General features: G+C 37.7%; 1 protein-coding gene across 1 annotated transcript in view; it reads right to left on the reverse strand.

Moving 5' to 3' along the window:
- Positions 1-9,768: 9,768 nt before the first annotated feature.
- RET (ret proto-oncogene) overlaps positions 9,769-27,346 on the reverse strand; it is an 85,073-nt gene continuing 67,495 nt past the window's right edge. The window contains exons 13-20 of the mRNA XM_074590388.1: positions 25,590-25,697; positions 23,795-24,009; positions 23,571-23,693; positions 20,587-20,657; positions 16,472-16,609; positions 15,014-15,113; positions 13,210-13,357; positions 9,769-11,290 (exon numbers count right to left, since the gene is read on the reverse strand). Of these exons, the coding sequence (XP_074446489.1) occupies positions 11,133-11,290; positions 13,210-13,357; positions 15,014-15,113; positions 16,472-16,609; positions 20,587-20,657; positions 23,571-23,693; positions 23,795-24,009; positions 25,590-25,697 (1,061 nt within the window). The 3' untranslated portion in view covers positions 9,769-11,132. The remainder of the gene's footprint in view (positions 11,291-13,209; positions 13,358-15,013; positions 15,114-16,471; positions 16,610-20,586; positions 20,658-23,570; positions 23,694-23,794; positions 24,010-25,589; positions 25,698-27,346) is intronic.

Consider the following 27,346-nt stretch of genomic DNA (forward strand, 5'->3'; position numbering starts at 1 on the left):
CCTAGGGCTGACTTTGTGTGGTACCTTTTTAATCGTTTTACCTTAATTGTTATCGTGGGGCATCTACAATGAGTATTAAAGGTGCCTGGAAGGTCGGGGTATTTTACTCCACTACTTTAGAGGCTGAAATAACCTCTTGACTTATGATAGGTTCAGGAGAGATGGTGCGTATGTAAACTCACTTTGTACCAACACACCGGAGCAAGCCCACCATGCAGTGATCTTCCTATACTTATTGTTACTGGTCCCTTTATTTTGCATTGTAGCGACATTGTTATTTTGGCAACGCTTAGACCTTTGGCCTCTACGTCTTTGAGTGTTGAAGGATTGCGTTTATTTATGTAGTGGTTTGGTATCAAATAAATACTAATTCTTTGGTATTATAACGTACTCAATTTTGGACCTAGAAGCATATAATTTGTAAAATGTTTGAGAAATGAACTGCTATAGATTGTTTTTTCCTGCTGTTTTGAGATCGCAGTTGCTAAATTACTTCCTTTCAGAAATTCCGGTTAGAAAACAGTCTGTACAGACTGTAACAACCACAGTATCAACCGACTTCAAATTTATAGAGAGTCCTTTCATACGTTAAAGCAGACTCACTAATTTTTATACTCATTCATGAAAATAGAAGACATTCCTTACTGGATAAGGTAATCAATACAATCACAGCTGTAAGTGAATGTAAATAAGATAAAATTTTATCTACTATTTGAAAAAGCTTTCTTCTAGTAACAAAAATGCTTATTATAGTCCACTCATTTTTTTTCTTTGAATAGTGATAATTTAGTTTAACTTTATCAATGGTATTGGCCTCTAGAAAAAGGTATGGAAGGATATACCAAAATTGTTCCAATATAGTCTCTTAAAATAACTTTTTCGTTTTGAAATCGATATATAGTCGCTGTTAGCAACAAGCGTTTGCTGAGCTCTTTGATGGCAGCAAATGGATCCCAGAAACACTAGTGCGCAAGAAGGGCGGGCGTCGCTTCGGTTTGTGGTGCAGAGGAAGGGGAAGGCAGATGGGGAGCTGCGTTCAGTGCCCAGGCTGGAGCAGGCAGCAGAGCCGAGAGCAGCAGGCAATATTCTGCAGCGGTACCTCATCATTTCTCCTGGCCACATGGCCTTATTTTTTCTGGCAGGCACAACGGGTCGTGTGCCCAGGGCTCCAGCGCTCACTTGCAACTGCACCAGGGTATCACATCAGACTAACCAGTAACAACACGTATGGAAAGTAATCCACCCATGTAGTGCTGGAACTCCATATTGGTTTATTTCTGACTATTCCAAGACACCTTTACTGTATAGCTTCTGTCTACTGACACCAAGAAGTGCTTTAGGCATTTTTCTAAAAAGAGAAGTCAATTTTGTCACAAATATATTGACTATAAAGCAGCTCTGAAAAAGTCCAAGTATCTGTATTCTGTACGTGGAATGGAAAACAAATTAGGAGAACTTTGACTAGAGAACTCAATATTATGTAAAACATATCAAAAATGACACATTCCTGCTTTTTTTTTTTCTTTCTCCAGTATTGCAGAACAGTAACCTGTTATAACTATAAAGTAATGTATTTAAAATCAGTCCTATTAAGTCACTTTTTAAACTGTAGATTCCACTGTCTAGGATGCAGAAAGAGAAATAAGTTAGATCATTCCATATATGAGATTTGAGCCAGACAATCTTTCATGACCACTCCTTGTCTGAGAAGATAACAGTATAAATTGTCAAGGTCTTTTGGTTGGTTATCTGGTTGTGTTCCTTTTTGTACTTGAAAACCTCATGCCCCAAAACTCAAGTTATGCAGATAAATATCTACATTAAATACAGTATCTTTATAGAGGGAAATATTTGGACTTCCGTAATCTCAGATTCTTCATGTTTTATACAAAATATTCAGTGTATCAGTATTTAATAGGCCTTAGTGCATAATCTGTTGTGCCCACTGGGCCTGTCCGGCAGTCCAAACCATGGAGAGGTACCATGTAGAGATGATCACCCCTGCTGATGAGTTAAGCAAACACTTAGTACAAAACCGTTGTTCATTTCTTTGTACAACACACAGGACCAGAGACAAACTTTGCATGTGTCCATTGCCTATACCATGTTGGCCTATTTTTGACAATATCCTTGTTCTCCACTCCAGTTTTAGGGTTTAACGTCTGTAGCGTTAGCTACAGGCTTGTCTGTAATAGCTCAAAAAAGTCTCCCTTCCTTTAAGTCCAAACTCCAGTCAGTTAGTTTATAAAATAAATTGTTTATTTTGTTTTTGGGATCACTTCCTGTTGCAAATACATCACTAAAATGCTTTTAAGTGCAATGTTTTACATATTTTAAACTATTCCTTCCATAAAATGACATGGAAATAACAATAAAATCACATTATGACTTTGATTTCATTAGTAGTACTTTACTATCAAGGACTGAAAAATTGTCGCAGTGTTGAAACAGCGTAAGACAGGGCTAAAGGGGGGTAGGATGTAAGGATGTACGCTGTTCCTTTGTCAAGAGGGAACACGCCTGGGTACCACAGAATACCAGTGGACAACCAGAAAGAAATACCATACCTCAACTGAGCAGTTGAAAATGCTGTGTTTAGTTTTCATGGAAATCGGCATCTCTTTCTGTGGTGCATAAAAACAGCAGCTGATTTTGAGAAACGTGTTAAAGCATGCTGTTGAGACTTCACTGTTATCATTATAAAACTAATTGATAAAGATGAACTGATTTGCAAAGTCAGGATCAAACATCACTGTGCTACCTATCTAACGGTCTCATAATGCTCCTCTAATTTTTTACTTGTAACAATTGTTTTATCTTTGTTAAGAAAAAGCTTTCCTAATAAGAATCTTGCAATGGCTCACATCTGTTGGTAAAATGGAGCTCCAAATCAAATTAATTCAAAGCAAGATTTTACATTAGAAATGCAATCACAGGACAGCTGAACAGCAAGACGCCTTGCAATTCACTTGAATTTGTTCCCACTTCTCCTCAAAAGCAAGGAAAATTTGTTCCTGCTTCTCCTTTCCTGCTCCTATTTTTAGAACTAGAATGACAAAGACCTGATCAGGCAGCCTGCGCCCCATTTAAATTAAGGAATATCAGGTTCAGAAGTATTTACTAGATGGAATTGAACGGTTATAAATGACATTTTTATTCCATTTTTATTGTCTTTTTAATTTAAACTTCAAGAATGTCAGTTACCTGTTCTTTGTGCTAGACAAGCAACCATTTGTGCTATTGTAAAAAATGGTTATATAAGTAATTACAAGTAATAGTATAAGTAATCTGTAGTTTAAGGCCTAGCTTTTCAAAACATTCATTTGACATTTTGTAATGTTAATAAACCATAATGGAGACTCAGTTAAGCAAGTCAAAATGATTCAATAACATTATTCCTGTTTGGTTAAAAAGTTGTCTCTGGTGACAGCTTGTTGCAACCTAATTTGATTGCGTACTTTATCTTTGTGCATGTAAAAATGGTGATGTCTTTCAGTATAAATTAAAATATCCTCAATAGTGTTTTTACAAAACGCCACATCATCTGTTTCTGCTCAGTATTTAACAACTTGTAACAGTTCATTTTAACAAATGATCCTGGAAGAGCAACACTGTGTGAGCTTTGCAACTGTAACGTTTTAAAATCAAAATCGTTGTAATCAGCATAAACTTAACTGCCTTTCTATTTGCCATGTCTGGACCAGGCCACAGTTCAGAAAGCCTCTCTGCACGGGAAAACCGGTTAAGTAAGTGTTTGAATGATTTCCTGACTCAAGGCTAAAAATCTCTCTCAATGATTTATACCCTGTAGCAGTAAGAATCATTCTTGTCTTCTGCTGTCAAATCAATCACTGACAGTCCTCACTGGACAAAAACTGTCTTGGAGAAGAGTGAACTCCGTTGGCTTCTTGCTGCAGCACTCTTGAAGCTGCATACACATTTAAAAAAAAATATCCTTTAAAGCTGGTATTTATCTCCATGGGCTTTTTCTGCATCTCACACTACAATGCTCTTCCAAACTTTTCAGTCACCCTAAGAAGATGAACCCATTACCAATTTTCTCCAGGGAGAAGAGCAGCCCTTTTGAGCAGCATCCTCGTCTCTCATATCAGCCTCTGCTTCCTTGGGATTCCACCCTTCTGCAATTTTCCTCCCCAACAGACGTAAGGTTCTAAAGAAGGTACTCCAAATCTCTTCCTTGTTCTTTTAGAATTTTTGTGAAATACTCTTGAATAAACAGGGACTATTCTTGTTATTGGCAGCAATTTGGTAAATAGGTAGGATCGGTGTATCCTACTGTTTTAGTGATTTGCATTGGGCTGTAGCTTGCTGCTTCAAAAAAATCTGAAAGAAGAGGAAGCGGAATTGTTATTTTTTCCCAAAAATAACTTTAAAATTTTGCTAAATATAGGCAAGGAAGATTCTTAGCAAACCAAATGCTTATAAGTACAGATTCATTTGATTTAGTTTTATTAAAAAATTTAAAATACTTCCATCCTTAGGCATAGTAAATTCAGACAGGAAATTGCATTGGCAGGGAGCTATGAAAATGGCACATGTTGCAAATGAAAATCAGTGCTCACATCAAACCCTTTCAACTACGATCATATCAGGAGGGAAAGCCCAGAATGGCTGAAAAATTATATAAGGGCTTTAAACAACTACTTACGTGACCTGTGGAATGCAGAAAAATCAGGCTGGAAACTGCAATGTTTGATTGATAGCCAGATCTAGGCTGAGTTTCTACAGGGATTAAAATCTGTGGCTGTATCACGGGCTAAAAAAATTCAAGTTGGGCAATCCAAAGTTTCTTGAGTTGTTCTAAATGAGCTGTGTACCAGCATAAGGCAGAAACTTGGGGAAATGCATTTGTGCTCCAACCAAACTTGCTTCGTTTGCGTCTGAACACAGACCGGATCTGTTTCGCATCTCTGAAGCCCCTAAAGATGCAGAAGGTTAATTTTGGCATCTCTAAGCCTTCCTTTTGTTGCTGGGAATTTGTTGAAATAAAAATCCAAACGTTTTTGGCTAGTGACAATTACACGTTTAGAGAGAACTGTGTAAACAGATTGGTTAACAGTGAGAACCCAGTGTTAGACGTGCCAAGGGGTTTTAACAGCTACAGCTTTCTGTGGGAGGAGATATTTCAGCTACAGCCCCACAGGATGATCTTAAAGGTCTTTTTCAACCTAAATGATTCTGTGATTCTATGACTCTATGTAAGGATAACTTTCTCTTTTCATAACAACCTCAGAGCTCTGGACATACGCAGTCACAAACCACGCTATGTGTATTAGGTACCAATCCTCTCCTAACGTCAGAGGGTACTCATACGTTAACGTCTCAGTTCAGATCAGGACTCTACCTTTGAAGTGAACCTCTGTTCCTTAATTTCAGATTGCTTTTTTTACATTGCAGGGTTTTTTACATTGCACTTCTCAGTGAGCCTCCCTGCGAGCCCTCACATGATACCTTCTGCACGGCCTGTGCCTGGGACACGGGACATTTGTCTTCTGCCTATTCTGTCTGCTCACAAGCTTCAAGACTGAGAATGTCAGGAACTCCATCCTGCAGAGTATGAATAGAAGAAGGAGCCCCATCTCGTCACCGTCTCAAATCCTTCTGTCCCTGCAGACTTCGGCATATGGCAGAGTCTCCTGTGGGGAAATCTGTGTCCCTAGCCAGATCAGATCAAACAGGGAGTAAGGGAATAGCAGGGTGACAGCAGAGAAGAAAGAGGCCACACATCTGCTCTTTGCAGTCATCTGTTGGCTCCTAGTCCAACAGATGTAGTGCTAGTGTGGCATGTAGTAACTCCACAACCACTTTTTGGCACCAGTGTTGCAAAAGATTGAAATCTTGTGTCCCTGCAGTATTCAATAATAAATTATTTTGCAAACATAATTCTAAAACTAAGGCCCTAGATGTGTTGGCTTACATTCTTTTCTGTCCTCCAGTTAGAAGAGATTATGAAATACCTAAAAACCTAGTCCCGCTACAATGGACATACTTTCCAGCAGGGGACCTCTGTTTCTCTTTTGGGACATGCCAACACATTTCTGAAGTTAAGAAATAATCATAATATCTGGTTCTGTTAATAACAATCTCTTGCAGAGAGCGTGAGAAAATGAAGCTTTTCCCCCTCAAGTGTGTAACTTTATGTTTTATTTGCATGTCATCTTGTAAATACAAGAGGAAACTTACACAAAATGCTGGGCAAACCTAACTTCCCCATGGGACTTCTGCAGGTACCGGGCTGACTGGACCTACCCCTTAACTGCAGACTAGGCAGGAACAGGGACTGCTTTTACCTTCACACCCTACTCACATTTTAAAGCACTGTATCTATGCGCAGACATATTCGGTAGTTCTGACCATGCAAATAGTGGTTCCTTCCACTACATCAATATTGTGATAAAATAAGCATCTTTTTATATTGAAATTTTGAGTCAAGATTTGCCTACTGGATATACTTTCTCTTCATTAAAATCAGTAGAGGTTTATCAGGGCCATAATGGGAGGTGACCTAGGTCAAAGCTGAGCGTCTTAGGAAAACCCAATCCATTTTTATATTCGGGAGCCAATAAAAAAAAAAGCCAAAACAAACAGAAACACCTACTGCAAACATCACTATTTATTCAAAATATGCACATTACTTGCTATCAGTGTAATGGTTTGAACGTCTACAAACTTCTGTGCTTAGATGATTAAATGGAATGCTTTTCTCATGGCAAGGTAAAAATGCACTTAAAACCAGTGATCTTATTTGTTAGTACACATTTGCTTATATTGGCAAAGATAGAATCAAACTCTCAGTCTCATACCTAATGACAATAATCATTACATTGTCATTGACTTCAGAAGTTACTGTTTTTTTTAACTACCTTCAACATTTCATTTCAGTTCTTTCCTTCTCTTTTCTAATAGAGAAACTTGGAAAGTTATTTCTTGACATGTAAAGTATAACTGCAATGCTCTTAAAATTGTTCATACCATTTCAGATTGGCCCGTAATCCATGTGAAACAGCTTCCAGATGAGATGAAGTTGCATTTTTATGAAATGTACCTTATTAGCCCGAAGTAAGGAGCTAATTATTTCAGATGAGCTTAAGAGGAGGTGAACTCGTCTGTACTCAGGTAGGCAAAACCTTTTTTCTTAATTTCAGAACGTTATCAGCAAAATGAACTTTTGTAACAGCTCAAAAAAATATGTTTTTATCAAGAAATTTGTTGTGCTGAGATACTATGCAACTCTTTATAAAAACCAGATAAAACAAAAAAATACACCATGAAAAAAGAGGAACTATTCACCTTCTCAAAATGCATTAAGAGTATATATCTGTCTATTACAACTAGAAGAGGCAGGTTGCTGTCCCGAAGAATTAAAAATGAGAAATAGATACGAAATGCAGCTTACATGAACAACTTATCTTTACTGAACAAATTGATAAATATTGAAAAATATTTAATTCACTGTCTCTTCTAGATATACATTAGAGACATATTTGTGCTTACCTGTCTTCTAGTGTCTAGTACCTGCTTCTAAATACTCCGTCTAGAAAGACAAGTTACAATATCGCGCTAGGGATGGATAGACATGGGCTATTGCTACTTTGTCCATATTTTGATATTATCTTTTGTACTGTTGCTAGCCAAGTGCTAGCAAATAAACTGCAAATGTTTATTAGTAATTTATTCATGGATGATCCCACTAATCTCAGAGGAGCTACTTAAATTGTAGGAAGTTAGATACAGTGGACCTGAAAAGCTTAGGTTTTCTTATTAAGATTTTATATACTTCTATACATCTTCAGGGAATCATAGGGTTCTTTTTGAGAAGGATAGCTTAGGCTGAGAAAGTCAAACCGTTCATCTCACTACAGACAAACTGCACCTTGTTTATGGGGAACGTTGCCTGGTGCTGCTGAACGCCGTCTCTACTATTTTGTTATAAATTTACCATTGTAGCTGCAGTGAGAGACACTGGAGTGGGCTGAGTTTTGAAACAAAGCATTTCAAAATGATAAGTAATTTTTTTTTAACTTTCAAAAGTTACAGTAGAAGGATCCTTTTTAGACAAATTTTGAGGCTTGTATTATTTATATAAGATTGATTATAAAACATCAAGGAATAGAAACTTGCTTTTAATGTACGTTTTTGAGAATTACTTAGGTCCAGTTGGGCATACCATAGAGATTTGTGCACGTTCTGCGTGACAAATTGTAGATAAAACCACATGATTTAAATATTATGTACCTCATATTCATGGGACAAGATTTTTAAAAAATTTGTGTTCTGTGAAACAGGCTTATGTCTGCAGACTAAACTGCAACCTCACAGTAGATTTTCTGAGTATCATACCTCTGGAAAAGTTTGTAGAAATTAATATTACAGTAACTTCCTTGTGCTGCTGTAATGACTGGAAGGATACATGAGATTCACCCTTCCCCCCTCTGTCACAACTCAAAGCACAGACCAGGTAAACTGTGTCATCTCTGCGGATATTCAGAAAAGGCTAGCAGATTTGGTTTAGAAAGTTATTGCCTCCAACCTGTACGTTTTGGTGAGTCATTTGTTCCCTTTGAATTCACTTTCGTGAGGGCAGCCAAGTGCGTAAGTATTTCTGGCACCGATGGAAATAATCATCTGCAGTATCACTTTTTTCCCACGTGGGAAGTACATTTACTCTCTAACGGGGCACTGAAACAAGACTGTCACCACCCTGACTAATGGCAACACAGAACAAACAGGAAACACTTCAAGGGAAATATTTGCAAAAATAGCATACCCAGAAGACATAAGAAGCTTTCGTATTATGAACAATTACTTGAAAGTAATAATCTATTTCTTACCAACATTCATGAGCAGGAAGGGAGTCAAAATTAGTTGGATTAGGAAACACTTGTTAAGAATTTGTCACTAAGCTGCACTTAATGCAGGTAGTTGTGTATGGCAACTATAATTATGAACTGTCTATTTATTTTATATGCAGAATCTATGTCTGGTAACATAGGTGACAATAACTGTTAGTGAAATTTTTCACAGGAATTAATGTCTGAAACAACATTGACTCATACTGGAAGTCTAAAATACACAGTACTTTCTGCATCCACTGGTTATTTTAGCATCACTTACTATCTCACTCACCTACTGCACAGCAACGTTGTCGCAGGGCTTTTCAGGTTAGAAACTGGGTACTTCACATCTCCCAGTTGAATATTGTTGCTGAAGATAGCTGGTGAAAAGAATTTCTTAGTTTAAGGAAGAATTAAAAAAAAAACCCAAACCAAAAATCTTGATGCCTTGATTGCTCATGGCAAATAAAGAATTCCCATTTACAGACATAAAATATGGGAAAAGGACTGGAAAAAGCAAGAAGTTACCGCAAGTTCCATTTTTCTCTTCTTTTTTCATAGTTCTCTCAATAGGAAAAAAAAGCCCATATAATGGGCTTAATTTTCAGTGCCATTTATTTTAAAGTATGCACTCTGACAGTTGTGTCGTGGCAGTGCAGATCACCATTATATCACAACTGAACCCCTTCTGTATACATAGCTGTATCTGTTTACTGCATATAAGCATTATACAACACAGCAAATGTTTGTACCAAGAAAAAGTCATTCTGTTTAGTGCTCGTCCACAACCAGGACAGGATCAGATATGATATCCAACAGTGAAGGTGTTTAAATTCCAACACAGCGCTTCATATCCCACTTTTTGTAAAATGAAAATCTGTGTTCAGGTTTTGGCAGTCTGACTCTCTTGTTTCTGAAATCACAGACTTTAATGGAAACATAAAGTTGATACACAAAACAACATCTGAAAACAGCTAAACTGGATCGTAAGTGACAGGAGCAAGCTTTGGTAGAATTGGATTATTTAGAGTAACCGTCACAACGCTAACAACGAGTCACTTGGGATTTACGTCCCAACATTTGTAGCAAACAAAAAGTTATCTTTAACCATATTAGATTACAAATAAAGACAAAAGTAGCGCTGATCATTTACTCTTCCACATAGAACACAACCCACAGTCTGATCGTTTTCCCAAATATAAGTCAGTGTTGTAAGCACAACATTTTTATATTTCACCTTAACAAATTCCGATGAGATCTTCCTTGTATAGTTTCATTACCACTAGAGTTTTGGACCAATTTTGCTGTGCAAGTGTTGTTTACTCATGACTTTCAAGGTAGTAGGTTTACTTGGAGTTATGTCATGGCAGTGTCCTGTGCATGGCAGTGTATCCAATTCAGAGCTGAGAGGAGGACTCCAACCCACTGAACATGACTGCAAACAAAATCTCTTTACTCGAATCCAATCTAAAAATGCTGTACAGTCTATTTTGAACTCAGAAGAGGAATTACAATTGTACAAGGTTGTACATTTTAAAATTAGTAAGATGTAGGTGATGGAAAGTAAATAGTGTCAGATGAACACTCTTGATTGCCATACAGCTTATCTTGTATCAAATTTATCTCCATTGTGCTAAAGGTACGAGAAGTTAAGACTAATAAGACAAACTCTCTTCTCATTAAGACAAGACAACACATTTTACAAGACTTCAAATCTTGAATCTCAAGTCCTCTCTTGAGTTAATGTTTGCTTCCAACCCAAGATACAGGCTTTGTTAGTGCCAAGATCATTGTAACACTTGTCATTTGACAGTCAGCTCAGTAACTTGGGTGCCTATTTCCCCCCTCCCTTCCATATATTGTTTGTGCTTCCTACTTAGATCAAGTGGTCGTACGCTAACAGCCACTATAAAGTAGCAGTTCAAGTACATTTTCCCATCCAAGAAAGCTGTAACACAGGATGGTTAGTCTAAAAACCAGCGAGAATGAAGTGAGAGGCCATTTGCAGTAAGAAGGTGCCAAATGGAACCATATGCAAAATGGCAATCTAGAAAGAAGTACTGGAACTACAACTCTTATCCCGCTTGACGTGTTTTCTGAAAGGGGAAATCACCAATTATAGTCTTCAGCATGAACAACACACTTTAGAAACTACCAATAAAAGGGTTTGCCAATTTAAAAGTTAGTTGTTGATTGTACAAAGAACGAGCCAATGGACTTTCCATTCTTTGCATCTCTGTTCCCCTCAGGAATCCATTACCTTTCACAAAGAAAATTCTAGCTATCAAACTTGTCCATAAATTTTGCCGCTGAGTGTGAAACCATCCAGTTAGCATATACACTATCATTTGCATATCTTGAAAACACAGAGTTAGTGCCATCGAATCTTGTGAGTGGAACGGGGCTCTCCTCAGGCCAGTTCGGGTATGACATGCCTAAAAATGAAAACAGATAATTTTTTCTGCACTGAAGAACCATAACTTCATGTGCAGACAGTAAGGCCCTTGGCAAAACTCCCTTCAATATTTTAAGCCAGTCCACTGGATTTTGTCCCAAATCAATTCATATAAATGATGTTTTGAAATCCCTGAAGCACAAATTCAGATGTAGGCAAAAACCCTGAAAAAATAAAGTGCTTACTTGATAAAAAATTGTGTGCGCGCACGCACATGTGCATAATAAAAAACTAGTAATTTTTCTTCTGATGAGCCTCCAACTTTCCATAATTTTCTTTTCTAACAATCACGTAGCAATATATTGCTTTGCAAGAGGAAGTTCTTGCTGTACAGGAAGTGCTCCAAGAATTAATAAACCTATTTGGGACAGGATCCAAAGTCCATTACAATGACTGAGAGTATTTCCATTTACTTAAATGGGCGCCTTTCCTTTGGCTTCAGTGAGGTTTTGGGGACACTCTCACACCCTCACCAGCGTTCCCTGCTTAATTTTAGGAAATCCCAGGAGCACAACTGAGTAAAGTCCAACACAGTCCTGAGCACTCTTGTCTCGATTCAGCGTTTAAACGTGTATTTCAGGCATGTAATTATTTGCATTGAGTCCAGTAACTGCTGCTCAGTTTAGGCACAAGCGAACACCAAAATGGAAGCAGAGCGCTCAGCACCATGTTGATCCAGCTGTACAAGCAGAGAATCATACCAGGGGCAAGATTTTCAAAACCAGAAATCTGATTTTGTTGCTTATTAAGCATTCGGCATCTGCCATCAACCTCGGTGGCAACTTTTTCTGTTACTGCATTCTTTTAACAATCTGGCCACTAAGTGCCCCAAAGCGAACGTGAGTTGGGGGAACCTATTAAAGAAAATGATAGCTAAGGTATAGATAAAAAAAATAGACCAAAGCCATGTTTTAATGGCAACTTTTAAGTTAAAAGATCCAACTTTTCAAAAGTCATACTGCTTGAAGAATGAAAAAAATATCTGTGATGTTAGTAAATGTCTAAAACCATGTAGAATATTTAATCAGGAGACAAAATGTAGGAGTTTTGGCAAGAACCATTTTTACTGTCCATCTCACCATCACAATATGAAAGCATATGTTCTTTTTAAAAACACTTGCTACATAATTCAATCAAGGCTTAGTACTGACATTTTTCATAATAAATCAAAGGACGTGAAAACAGCTGAGTGTATTTTCAAAATGCCCATTGTTAAGTCAATTTTCAAAGGACTTCACATGTTGATTTAGTTTGTATATAATACTTATATACAGTATTTCTACCCTCTGTATATAATACTCTGGTTTCATTCTATGATACATTAAATAGACATTTCAGCTCATGGATCCAGAATGCATTAACAGCAGCTGAAATTTAGAAATCCATCTTGACAAATGAAAAATGTTGCAGATGGGTCCTATCATTGAGCTATGGCAAAAAAACCAGTATTTAAAAAAAAAAAAGTCTATTGCTTAAATTAGAGGTGCAGAATCTAACATACTTTAAATGTTCCTAGCCTCCCCCAACAGGATAGTTAAATTAGATACTCATTAGCATTTTATATTTCCCCTGAGAATACTTCCCTGATCTTTTTTTTTTCTTTTACTGTATGATATCTAGTCATTTTACTTATTTTCACATCCTTTTAAAAACGTTTATTTTAAACACAGCTGCAAAATGACTAAAGGATGATCCTGATGCAAACTTTGACGTTTACCAAAAGAAAAAACAAACAAACAAACAAAAAAACCCAAAAGAAGCTTCCAAGCAAATTTTGATCGGCTTCATTCAGACAAGAAACACTGTAATGGGGTTACAGAGTCTGAGAACAGTGCAGAAGAAAAATCATTTTTTTTTTTTTGTGTTGCTAGAATCTAGTAAATGCATGTGAAATTCTACCATAGAGTTTGTTTTCAATCCATGTGGAAGGGAGGGTTCGAGGGAGGGGAGCATTATTACAGTCCACGAGTGGTGTCTCCTCTTCTGAGAGCCCATCATCATAAAGTAAGGAATCAGAAGGTGTGGAAGCCGCAAGATCTAAGTAGTCCTAAGAAGTGAACACAGAAAAAGCCGGGTTAACCTACATGGCAGTGTTGCTGCTTAGACATAAAGGCTAAACAAGCATCTGCTTTCTTGAAAACAAGCAACTACAGACCCCACGGCATTTGTCCTTTGATAGTACCTCTGGCACCTGAGGAGGCTCTCCCTGCCTGCCGCCATAGCATCTTGGGGAGTATCTGATTTGCCAGAACACGAGACGTGCTAGAGACATATTAATACTTCCCTTAATTCTGCACCTCAGTAAAATAACCAAGAAGTTAAAGGGCTGTGCTAACTGATTTATTTGACCTTCAATTTTTGTTATGCCTGATACATATGTATGCCTGAAATATATAGATACATAAGCGCGCTCAAAGGAGAAGGTACTCAGATCTTCTCATCATTTTACAAAAACTATTACATAAGCATGTATAAAATTAGCTGTGTAAATATTGCCAAAAAAAGCTTTTGCTGCTGCTGTTCGGCAGCTAAATATTTAGGTCAACCATAAGAATTCGTAGGTTTTCATCTACGCTGATGAACTGCTTTGATGCAAAAAACCAAATATGAAGCATTTTCAACTAGTCTAAAACATACTTTTTACTTTCAAAATGGCTTTTCCTTTGGAAATTTACTGAAATTAAACTTTAAAGAGGTAAAGTTACCCAGTTTTATATGCTGAAAAATCTTCAGAATTTTTCATTCAGAAAGGCAAGAAGAAAAATTACTAATTTCTCCAGCTCTATTTTGGATTTGCTTTGGTTTTAATTATGATGAAAATTTCAGAAAACTTGCCAACCTCTGTATGCCAAGTCTGGCACTGGACATGCAGATCATCTGCATACTGATTCCCAGCAGGTCTAAGTTAGTGGTTTAAGAGTCAGAGTGATTTAATGTACAGTCTAGACCTTTCACTTTGCCATTTTTAATTTAGAACTCATTTTTACATTCACATTCGGAATAAAATTGTTCCCATTTGTTTATTAGTCTTTTCTGCACCCAATGCAAATGCCATCACATTCTCAAATCTGGTAACAGTCGCCGTATTTCCTCTGTTTTTCATTTGTAACTGTCCCCTTCCCCTAACTAGTAGATTAAAAAACAAAAAGTTTATGTGCAAGTAGGTACGTATACATTTTATAAATATATGCAACTTGGACTTATTTTAGACCTCAGCATCCATTCTTTCAAATAAAGTCTATACGGAATTATAATAGTTTAAAAGTAACTCAGAATGGTGGAATCATATAGCTTTCGTATCTCTGTTGCTATCATGCTCTGTTGCTGATGCTAGCAGCATCATCTGCTGCTAAATCAGATTCAAGGAAATACTAGTTCTAGGCTTCCTAGGGTTATTTATTCAGGAGTGCAATTTAGGAGTAACTTTTCACAGTAATTTTTCTAATTTCTTTTTTTTTTTTAATTTAAGGCAGCTAGACAGATCTGCATTTAGGCATCTGCATTTAGGATTGAAGTGACCAAAGCCACTATGTAAAGTAGCACCGCTTTCAAAAACCTGAATGCATTTGGAAGAAATTAGATATTTAAGTGCTTCAAAATTTGATTAAAAGTAAATTACCTTTTATAAAAAAAATTTTAAAAATCATTACTTTTGTATATTCAAACTCAGATGATCACAAAACTCATGCTTTCCCACACTTACCCTACTCTTCACCATCATCTTCTCTAGTTCCTTGCTGATCTCAGCAAATGTTGGTCTTTTATCGGGTTCTTGCTTCCAACAGCGCAACATCAGGTTGTACCTGTGACCCGATGCAAGGTGAAAAAAAAAAATTATTAGAAGTGGGTCATGCTCCTGCTCAAATAATTTATAGCACTGAAGTTGAACTGTGGTATAAAGGCCATCCGCGAGTACATCAATCTCTGTTGTGTGTTCTGGTAAAATTCCCTTGAATCAACAACCGACATTAACAAAACGGGCTTTCATTTTTCTGAGTCTTTATGAGTTTAAATGATGCTGCACTTGGCTGTCCTTAAAGGACTGTAGTCTTAGGTTTCTTTCGTTATTTTCACTTTCTCAAAGGACCACCTCATGTGTAGGCAGCACACCAGATTTCTAACTGATTTTGTTTGCATATGACTTTGAATAAACTTGTATATCATCACTGATGTGCGTCTCCCAATCTGAAAAACTCTGATGTTATATCAGAAAGTAGAATTTTGTTCTTCATTTGTTTAAATTCTGAAAAGCTTCAGTAAACTTTTCTTCAAAGTAAAGCCTAACCTAAGACTACTTGCACAAACTAACATTCTTTTGATTACTTCTATTATTGTTATTTTGATTATAACTATTCTTATTTGGTCTTTAACTGCCTTCTATAGCACACAGCGTGGAAATGAAAGGGAGCAGAATTAAAAGCTTTATAGTTGAGTGAGTCTCAGACAGACATTGGCCAAGTTCTGGACGTGTAACTCTCTAACCTGCGCTGTTCATGTGAGTTTGCTAGCTCAAGTGTTCTCAGGATTAAGTAATCTAGTCACAAAAGTGCTCTAATTATGGAGATAGTTGGCTACAAGGACTACAGCGAGCTATTGAAAAGCACTGCATTTTTTTCCCTCATCCATGATCTCTCACTCTCTTACTTGAGGGGAGAATGCAATTTAAGAAAAATAGTCCTTAAAGTGGGCTCTCAAAGGTTGTCAGAAAAATTTCTGAGTAAAACAGAAAAAATCTAAACCAGTCAGAAAATCATGATGTGGCTTGAATAAGAAAAAAGAAACTCAGACATGGCCAACTTGCTTAACCTAATAATTATCAATGAAAAGTACTGAAACATTTTCTTGAATATTTCAGCAACCACTGTTTTTTATGAAATTCTCCTCCTCCCCCCACCCTCAAAAGCTTTTAATATTCAAACTTCTAATTGTTTGGCAAGTGTGTTATTCGATATCCTACAAATATTTCGGATGTAGCTGCAAGCATTCTGTTGCCAATTCTTTTCCTGCACTTTACTGTTCACTAATTTCATTACATTCTTTTGAGCGTTACAAACTTTGATTATACCTCTGAGATATACAGAATAGTATTTATGTGGTATTTATTTAAACATATTTATTCAAGAGATGTTTTTTGAATCTAATCAGATCAAGAGCTACTTACATTTCTTCACTGCAGTTTTCTGGCCTCTCCATTCTATAGCCTGTTTTTAGGAGATTAAAGAGTCTTTCGGGAGCAATACCTGGGTAGGGGTTGCCTCCCAAAGTTACAATCTCCCATAGCAAAACCCCAAATGACCACCTGAAAAAGACAAAATGAGCTTTTATTTAGAGTGGTAGGTTTCAAGACCTTAGTGTGCCCAACAAATCTCTTCCTAGTGTTTTCAGAACCCAACCAAATTCAAGACATTGCTGAGCCAGAGGGGCCGAACAGATGCATATATAGGGCCATCCTTGTTCCCAGATACTATTCACTAAAAAGATTAGCAACCAAGACAGTAGAGATAAGGGATACACCTCTTTTATCCAGAAAAGCAGAAAGAGAAAGTCCTTCCCATGGTGGCCCAGCCCAAAGGCTTGTTCCTCTTCTGTACAGTGCTCCTGGAGGTGCCTCTCTTCTTCCTTTGGCTACAGAGAGAGTCTGACCTCTCTGATTAGCCCTTATCCTCCTATTCAGAAAGGATTGTCTAAATTTACACAGCCTGGTTCAACCAGTTACCAAGGGACTGGTTTGCTGTCTTGACAGCAAAGGTTGTGTGTCTTTGTATGCAGAATGTGTTTATTTCAATCATAAGCAACACCTTTGATTTCACCTTATCTGTTGGGCCATTTCAGCAATTCAAGACTTAATTTTCGTCTTAGAGTTGATGGAAGAAGAGGAAAGAATTTACTCTGGAAATGCCAAATGCCTAAAATATAGTTTAACACAGAATGGAAGACAGAAGAAACTGTTTTCTGAAACAAACAGCAGAAATGGTGACTTTTTTAACCTACTTTCTCAACGAGCTCAAACAAAAAGACTTTGCTTAATGGGGTGGAAATATTTAGATGGATTAAATTAGTCCATTTTTGGAGGGAAGGTCAGGAGAAGAGAAGCAAAAATGTTTTTCCTTCCTTAGTGGAAAGCTTTTTTGAGACACAAAGAAGCTACAAATTACTCCGAATCTGCTCAACTGACAGAACTGCCAAAATTTAGATGATCAAAATGAAGCAAACCAGCCAACACTGTTTTACTCAAAGGGGATACTCAATGGGATGCATCTGGAAGCAAAATACATACAATTTATGACAAATGTTAGCTTTTGTGCTCTCATCATTGGGCAATTTCTGTGAAAACTCCACTTTTAAGAAGATTTTACTAAGTGTTACGCACCTAATGCCAAACCAAGCAGCAGTATCTGATTCCCTTTGAAAATTCCACCTCAAAATGTTAGCCACAAACCTCACCTCCTGTCTGACTACATTCCACCTGCGCTGCTCACATGTTAAAGAACGACTGAAACCCCCAAAATCCAGCAATAAAACTTACAAAATAGGCAGAGAAGCCAAAGTGAGTCTCATGCAGTCCTGAGTGGTATGCTGCCGTTTTGGTCCCTGATGCCATTCATTGAATTAATTTTTAATCACTCTGCACATTCTTGAAAGCTAATGAATATTTATAGCATTTTCATATACTTTATTAATATACGTCCTCATACCCTTTTTGAAGCCAATTATGCTCTGCCATCAGGTTACAATTCTGTCCATGATTAATTCAAATAAACTTCGTAGCGTGGCAGGTTTTATTTTTAAAATCCTCCTCTTCTGCTTAAGAGGAATTTATAGAATGTGAAAGGAGGGATCGGTTGAATAATTTCTTAATTAAAGTTGTTTAGTAAATGGGCATATTAGACTAGAATGCTGTAGAATGCTGCAATGCTTTCAAATCATTATACAAATGATTTGCTATGGGAGGAGAAATGGGAGGTGAAAAAATTCCCGTTGTGCTATGTTTATTGCTGAATAAAAATGTGAACAGAAAAAGCCAGGAAAGAAAAATATGTGAAGAGGAAGACAGGAGGCTAGCTTTCCACTGATGTCATCAACCTCTGAAGCAAAAAGGGATTTTGTAAACGCTGGCAAGTGGTACTGCTATTAAGCACTGCTAACCACTAACTACACAGAAAGGCTTTAGAAGGAAGAGGCTGGAAAATAGAAAACATGGAGTATCAGAAAAAAAAGAGCATATTGGAATGGTTGTTGAGTACATTAATATATATGGTCATCTAAAATATAACTGCATCACCAAAACCAACAAAGAATATTCATAAAGTAATATTTTCAGTGAGTGTAATTATCCTAAAATAACAATAAATGCTGCAAAGAAGTACTTCCTTTATCAGTTTGCTGCTGTTGGAACGGCATTCGTGGAACCTAGTGCTGGAGAGGATTTGCTTTGCAGTTCTCCATGTGTGTCTCAGTACTGTTCTAAATTAGGAGCTGCCATACACCACTCAGATTACTTCATGTATAATGACATGAACAGTGAAGGTGACCTCACCAGTGAGTCAAAGGCACTGTGTAAGCGTGCCAGATATTTAGACCTTTTATGCCGTTGTATTGAAGCGGACCTACAAAGCACAGTGCAGTGCTCTGGTAAAAATACCTGATGCATCTCCAAGAAAGCCGGTAAATCAGCATGGCTTTACACGGAGATACTAATCCAGATCTGGGAAGCAGTAAAGCTACGCACCCCCAGCGTGCCGTCCAGGGCTTGCTCGACGCCAGCTGGGCAATCTCTGCCTGGAGTTGTGTCACATGTACAAGAGACAGGCTCCTGGGCTTAATAGCAGCCCATCAGGAAAACAAACAGGGAGGAATGGTGTTGGATCCAGAAGATCAATCAACAATCAAAGAAAAGGCAGTTATATAACAAAACAATCTGTTCTGGCCCCAAACCATAGTGGCAAATCTGTTTTGCAGAAAATGAAGAAATTAAAAATACGCTAAGAAGTTTTTAAAAGAATTTTAACAATTATCTGTGAAAAGTCATTGTAGAGGAGCAGGTCAGCACAATGGATACTCTCAGGAGGATAAAAAGAGACGCAGAAAAACTTGTAGGCAAACCTTAGTAAAAGCGACATTCTCCCGAGAACTACCCCAATCTTTTTTCTTGTCTTACTCAAAGTGCAACAAAGTAAATGAAAATATTTTGGAAATTCATTTTGTAAGGAATTTCCAAGGCAAGCAAAATATTTTATTTCACTGAAACTGCTCAACCTGCAGAGAGAAGTGTAAAAAGTAAATGTAAATAATTTTAGAAGTACAAATCAAAAGGTTCCTACTTGCACATAGTGCTATTATCAAAGCGTTTGCCCCTAAAGTGAAATGTCATTGAGATTGGTATGTTTTACTCCATTTGAGTTTAATGAAATCATTACTTTAGTCAGATCCTCTTTCAGGGGCAACTTGGAAAGTATCAAATGCTAAAATGCTACCTAGCAGAAAATCAGGCATAAGTACTACTGCTTTTGCAGTCGCTTAGAGGTTTTTCTCGTAAATACATAGTACTTATTTACAGTGTCTGCCTGGTGACTAGTCACACGCATCAATCATCCCAGAGAGAAAGAAATGACAGTATCCTATTGAGTTAAATGTACACAAACACTCCTCTGCCTGGCTCCTTGCCCATCAGATGCGAAACAGCTTAGCTGTGGTAGCTTTGCCACCTTATCATCACAGGTGGGGAAAGAGCAGATCCATCTTCAAGATCTCTGTTTCCCTAATCATGCAAATGAACTTGCATCTTGGCACTGGAACTGGACTATTCCCCTAAGGTCTGAGCTGGCTGTCGTTAAAATTAATTGGAGTTTTGTCATTGATTTCAACAGGAGCGAGGCCAGGCATTAAATTTTCCTTCCCTTCTTCCCACCCCATCCCTCATCTGCCAGGAAGCGTTACAGACAATGTGATGAACACGAATTGGGAAGTTTGTACGACCATTATCTTTAGCAAAGACTAATAATTTGTGTCTATATATTCAAAGGCAACCATGTCACATGAACAGATCCAACCCTGGCTAATTTCAACAGGAATTATGTACCTAAGTACCTCTGATAATCTTTTCTTCAACACCAAAATTTTATGTATCACTGCCAGCTGGTGGTGTTATCCAGGCTGTGTTCTTCATGTCTCTCTGTAAGAGTAACACCTTTGGCTACGGTGTACCTTGTTGCGCTTCCTCCCTCATCTCCTTAAACAAGTACGTAAACCATAAAGAATGCAACAATTTACACTTACACATCACTTTGTGTTGTATAGATATGATCAAATAGGGACTCTATGGCCATCCATTTAACAGGTATCCGACCCTAGGAGGGAAAAAAAGCAACAATGCAATTACTGGTCAGAAAATTAAGTTTCCAAGTGGAAACCCAAGGTATTTGTCTTCAAAACTGTAACAGACACTCTGTCCACGCTCTAATATTTTCCAATGGTCTGAATGACAAGCATTGTCATTTCATAAGAAAAACCGTGAGAAGAGCATTTGTAAGAGTTTTTAAAAATCACTCATTCATTTCATTGCACAGACTTCAGTAATCTAATTATGTACAATAAAGTGTTGTGGGTTTTTTTTCCAGATGGTCACCAGTTTAAGTCAGATAAACTCAACTCTCCTCTTAACAAAGAGCTTCATCTAAAGAGTTATATTGCTCAAACATGAATGTCTGTCTTCTAACAGGATACATCCCATTGCTTTGGGGAAATGTGCAAATGCGAAAATGATGGGAGATGATGATTAAAGAGGAAGAGCTATCCATTTATATCAGGGATGATGCATAAATGGAAGCACCTAGATGCTAAGATACCTTTAGTTTTAGAACTGTACCTGGACAGTCATATTCAGTTACTGGTTACTAACTTGAATCTACAAGTAGCTACTTTCCACTGGCAGAAATTCACTGACAAAATCTAGAAATCTGCCCCAGATATTCATGAAAATCTAGGTTTGCAAAATTTCCAAGATGTTTCATAACCTTCACAGTATCACTAGCACTCATATGCCTTACTTCTTGTTCTCATGAAATTCATATATACATGCAACAACTGTTTCAGTAGGATTTGAAACTTATCCTTCTCTTCCTTCCTCTCAATTTTTTTTCTTTTCCCTGCTCCCCTATGCAAGCAGACAGATGCTTGTTAGGCTTTGAAGAATACTACGGCGATGAGTGTCTCAGAAGAGAAAATATCCATTCAGTACATCACCACGCCACCAAATAAAATGGAAGTGCCTTTATGTAAGTGCATCATTCTTAAAATACAGAGCAACTGGTATAGATCAATGTAAAACACGTACACCAGAAGACAGCTAAGTGAACATGGCAAAGCCCTTTTACATAAGATAATCTCTTCCAAAAGGTTTTTTTTCTTCACAACTTATTTTGACTTACAAAACGTTCACACAAACTGGCCTGAAAAAACAGGGAAAGCTAAACTGAAAATTCACAGTATTTATGGAAATCTTTTCGTTCAAATCTAAAATTTTCACACACAAAAATTTCTGTTGGCGACTCTTCCATATTAAGTCGTAGAGGGAACTGAACCAACACTACTCATCTCAGAAAGAGTCAACCGAAAAGTAGCGTTAGCGAATGTCACAGTCTGGCCTGGGACTGACTTGTAAAAGTTCTGCTGATGTCAGTGACAGGTGGACGCAAACAGGCAGAAAGCAGGAGTTGGCCTGCTGTATTTGACAGTATTTTTTACAAGAATAAGTAAACGACAAGCCTTAACTTATCTTCTTAGTCTCAAAGTTATTATGTTCAAGCATTTCTTTTCAGGGAAGTAGTGACGTGACTCAACAACTCGTCTTTCCATCAAATTCCCTTCGCACAGTCCAACAGGTGAAACGTTACCGTACGCTGAATCCTGCCACGAGCACTGCGAGCAGACAGAACTGTATCTAGGCGCCTGACAATAATTTACTGTGGCAGGCAAAATAGAATGGCTTTAAGTAACCTCTCGCAGGTAGCATTAGCTCCTAATCTACCCCGACCTCTGATGTACCATTTTGATTAAGATTTGGTATCGTTCATACGTTTGTCAGTATTTGTAGGAGGGCTTTGATTCAAATCTTGTCCATAGATGTGCTAATTTCTGAAGTTACACAGATATGCCAGTTCCTGAAATTAGGATCTTTATAGAAATTTTCTGAATTTTTTTCAACTCCTTGTGGTTTTTTGTTTATATTTTTAATTATAAATAGGAAAACAACAGAGAAAAATGATGGGGTTTTTTGTTTGTGATTTCAAGCAGCGTGATGACGAACTGGATAAATGAGAGGGCCCACATCTTTTAAAAATGGGCATCTCTCTACCTTTAAAAAGGTTAATAATTGAAAGCTTCTGCAATGAAAAAAGGTGTCATTCTTCTGTATTTACACTAACAAAACACATGGTATTTTTAAGCATCTTGTGTGAACTCTCTAGCCTTAAGAAAATGAAATAATTTATCACAGACTATTTGGCACATCGCTTTTAAAAAACAGCTGATCTCATCCTACTCTTTACACATTGTCTTGCAACTTTTCACAGGATCACAGAACCGCAGAGGGTGGGCTGGGACCTCACCCCTCTGCGCTCAGAGCAGGCTCAGCCACGGCAGGTTTCTGGAGACCATTTCCAGCCAGCCACTGAATATCTCCAGAGATGGAGATTCTCTGGGCAGCCTGTTCCAGTGTTCGATCACTGTTACAGTAAAAAAGTTTTTTCTTTTCTTTAAATGCAATTTCTCATATTTAAAATAGCACCCACTGCCTCTTGTCACTGGGCCACTCTGAGAAGAGCCTGGCTCTGTTGGCTTTATTCCCTCCCATCAGGTATTTATACACATTGATAAGATCCCCCTGAGCCCTCTTTTCTCCGGGCTAAACAAACTCAGCTCCATCAGCCTTTCCTTGCATGTCAGATGCTCTAAGGCCTTCATCATTGTAGCGACCCTTCTTCTACTTTTATTTACTTTTGCATATAAGAAATAAATCAGTTGTGTTGACAAGTCAACAAAAAGATGTGGAGGAAGTAATGGTGACTTAAATAGGATGTTGGTTTTTTTTTTAACACATAAATATATATTACTGTCCCTCTGATTAAGTTCATAATTTTGCTTCATTTTCATTTCTTTAAAATAGAATTATTCTAAGTTAATTACAAATAGCTATTATCTTTTTCTTCTGTGCCCAAGTCCTGCAGCCTAATTCCCACTACTGTTTTTAATATGCACTGTACCTTACTCCTCTTGACATATGAATCTTCTTCATATACATCACGGGAGAGGCCAAAATCGGAAATCTTCATTTTGCGCCCTTCTGCCACCAATACATTTCTGGCTGCTAAATCACGATGGACAAGCTTTTGGAAGAAACGAACAACAGTGATTATGCGTCTTGTGGAGGAACCAACTGCTGACATGTCCATCTATCACAAGGACGTGCACTGTTACACTGCCCTACCTTCATTTCTGCAAGGTACTGCATTCCCCGGGATATCTGCCACGCAAATGAGATCAGATCTCCCATTGTTAAGGCTCTCTCATCAGGGTTATCCAAATAACTTGAATTTCTGTTGCCATCACTACCCACGTAGCTGGGTCCTACTTTTCGACTTTCCCTGAGAAAACTGCGCAAGGAGCCATATTTAGCATATTCCACAATTAAATACAGCGGGCCTGAAATAAACAAACACACTGATAAGTAAGCAATTAATACATAATGATTTGATTTTATTTTTTAAAAAAAGTCTATTCTAATCAACACATTGTTTTGAACAGTCAGAGGCTCTAGGCACCTCTGGCCTTTACGTAAAAGGCACAGAACAGCCATGGAATCATAGAATATTTTTAGCTGACATCCTCTATGCAAAGTGAGTGAGTTTCAGCCTAAATCAAAGCAGAATTCAGCCTATTGTTACATTCCCTCATCTAGATAATCTGAGACTAGAAAAGAGACAACCTTCTTACATATCAGATCTGTGAAACAGGCCAACTTAGAGAAACTTAAAAAAAAATTAAAATCAAAATATTTTCGTGGAGCGTGTGATACTGAGCTCGCAAATCATCTACTAATTCCAGTGTTGTATTTAAGGTGCCTTTTCAGAGCGCTTAAAAACATTCTGACATTTCAATCCATTAGTTTCTCCTCCCCATTACCCACATGAATAATATCCACTCAGTGCTTTAATGCTAAATACACTTGTCTGCTGTATCAAAGCCCTCCCACCCCATACACTAATGAATTAACTTGATATTAATTAAAAGCCTGTGACTCAGGAACAATTCACTTCCTTTGGGATGAAAAAATACATTGTACTGAAAAGAAAAAAAAAATATATATCCCCTGCCCTGCTAGTTCATTACCTTACTAAGACTCAGAGATGACTCAGTCCTGAATTATTCTCTGTCTACAACTAAAAGTGCCACTTGCAACAGATCTGGGTGGGCAAACAAGGCAGGCCTTTGCCCAAGGTTGCAACATGCACGCTGTCATTTTAGGATGCATAATTGCAGATGCAAATGGAAGAGGATGTTGCGACGCAACTTCATTTAACATGAACAGAAATTATTCATACTAATTCCTGTGCACAACAGTGAAAATTTGCTTCATTGGCAGTTTATAATACATGCACCCAAAAATTCTCCCCCTTAAAATATAGGTTTCTAAGAGTGAGGGTTTTACCAAATATTTCACAAGAGGGAGACAACAGTTTTGTGACAGAGGAGGAGAACCAAGTATCAATCTAACTATCCAGCTACATTTTAACAAAAGGATCTGTAGCTGTCTTTTTTCTTTGGTTGGTTTTTTGGCGTTTTTTTTTTTCTCCCCAAAGGGAGATCTCCCTCCCTGGCTTAAGCCTCAAAGCATTGTTTTAGTACGGATAGCAACAACAATAATGGAATCCCCATTAAACTTTAAATATAACCCATATTTGAGAAGACTTACTGAGCATCAACATAATATAAAAATATATATCGATTGGAAGAGAACTGGTAGTAGATTTGTTAAATATAAATAGCTTCATAATCAAAATGTGTATTGAAGAAAACCACAGGAAGAATGCTTAGTTACACTGAATTAGCATTTCCCCTTCCCTTCAAACATTGGTTTTCTTATAGGTCTCTTGTTTCTTCAGCTGGCAGCAAATTTAAAAGGTGCTCAGCAATGATTAAGCAGTGGTCCAAACCCATCAAGAAACTGCTCTTTATTTCCTTGCTTGATGTTTTCATCTTAATAACGAGTTTCTAATATTTACCATCTTGACTGCACGCTCCATAAAGTTTGATGACATGAGGATGGTTCACCTGCTTCAAAAGGTTGAACTCTGAAAGTAGATCTCGCAGCTCGCTCTGGGAAGCATTTTCTGCAGAAAGTGTCCAAACACACAGTTGTGGTTAGGAAAGCATTACTCAAGAGTTCTCTACGTAAGTCTAAAGTATGAGATCAACTATTTCTCTTGGAATTAGCAACAGGTTGGAAAACTCCATACTTCCCCGCAGGAGAGAAATTCCCCCATCTCCACATTGATATCAGAACCAAGTGAATGGGACTGCTGCTGTTCTGGATCGTGACCTGCTACAGTCATCACTCTGCCCTGGTACAAATGGCTACAGAAAGAGTAGGTCAGCCAAGAATCAGGACCAGAGCCTGTAATGTCTTAAAAGATGCCCTGAAATTATTAAAAACCTTGACAAGTGTTCTAAAGCAATTTTTTAGGGTGAATCTTTGCAATCGAAGCTTCAGAAGCATATGAAAGCCAAGATTTTACGTTGATCAAACAAAAAAGACTCGCTGAGTTAACTCCCATGATATAGCCCTCCTCCTTCTGAATACATTTTCTGACAGAATAAAAATCCACTAATCTACTGGTTTACACTTGTAGCACACATCCAGGTTTAGCATTCAGAAGCTAAATGTACACTTCAGATTGATTTTACTGGGAGACTTGTATGCAGACTTCGCTGATGTCAGTGGGAATCGCATGACAATATATAGCCCCTAGAGGCTTTCTTAGCCTTTCAAGCATTTTGTTTTTGCAGAATTCTTCTAACAAACTTCCTCTTTGAACGCACTGAGGCTTGAAGGAAATCTTTAGTCATAAAGACACCATAGGTCAGAGATAACCCCTTTTCTACCTCATCCTTAATCTCTCTGACACATGGAACCTCCCTGGATAGTTCCTACGGAGTGTTATTACTGGTCAGTTGACAAGTATGTGGTCACCTTTACTTAAGGCTAATAAAAAACAAGCTCAGCTTCTGGCCTTTGGTACTGTATTGTATATTTTTCCATAAAGGCTGTAAGCACCAAAGGCTTTATTTACTTATCCATTTAAAATACGTGTGCTAATAGTTTGCCCTGGTCATGATAATTTTTTATTCTGTTCTACTATACGTTTTTATCTGCCATATATTATCTTATAGTCTGAACCTCCGCTTAGACTTCAGAGTCTTCTACCCGAGGGAGTACAAAATCGGATGGTCTCTCACCACTGATAGGGACTACAAAAAATATGCATTTATGTAAAACAAAAATGAGCAATATCAACTTAATGCCTCTGTGAAAGTCTTATTTTTCTAGCTCTGGAACCATGTAGCATGTGCAAGAACAGAACAAAGTTTGGCATGTACCATGCCTGTTTGTCTGCTGGAATAACAAACTTTGATAGGGCGCAAATGGAGACAATTAGCTCTGAAGCTTTATAGCCCTTGTTTTTTACAAATGGTGAATAATGTCTATTTACAGATTGGTTGGTATTTTCCCCTTTAATTTTATTGTAATGAGGGTATTCATATCATGCAGGAGGTCAGATTTAATTCATACAAGTAAAGCGGTAATAATGGGCTGAAAAAATTATCCCTCTGTTTCTTTAAATCTCCATCCATAGCTCCAAGATTATTTTGGCTCGGCTAATTAGTTACTGCTCCTTGTTCCCTCCCCAGTACGTGATGTTAAGTTGAGGAAGTAGGGGGAGTCCTGCCCTGATCTGTTCTTAACCAAGACTGTGCCCAT

This window comes from Larus michahellis, chromosome 6 (assembly GCF_964199755.1).
Source record: "Larus michahellis chromosome 6, bLarMic1.1, whole genome shotgun sequence".
Lineage (NCBI taxonomy): Eukaryota > Metazoa > Chordata > Aves > Charadriiformes > Laridae > Larus > Larus michahellis.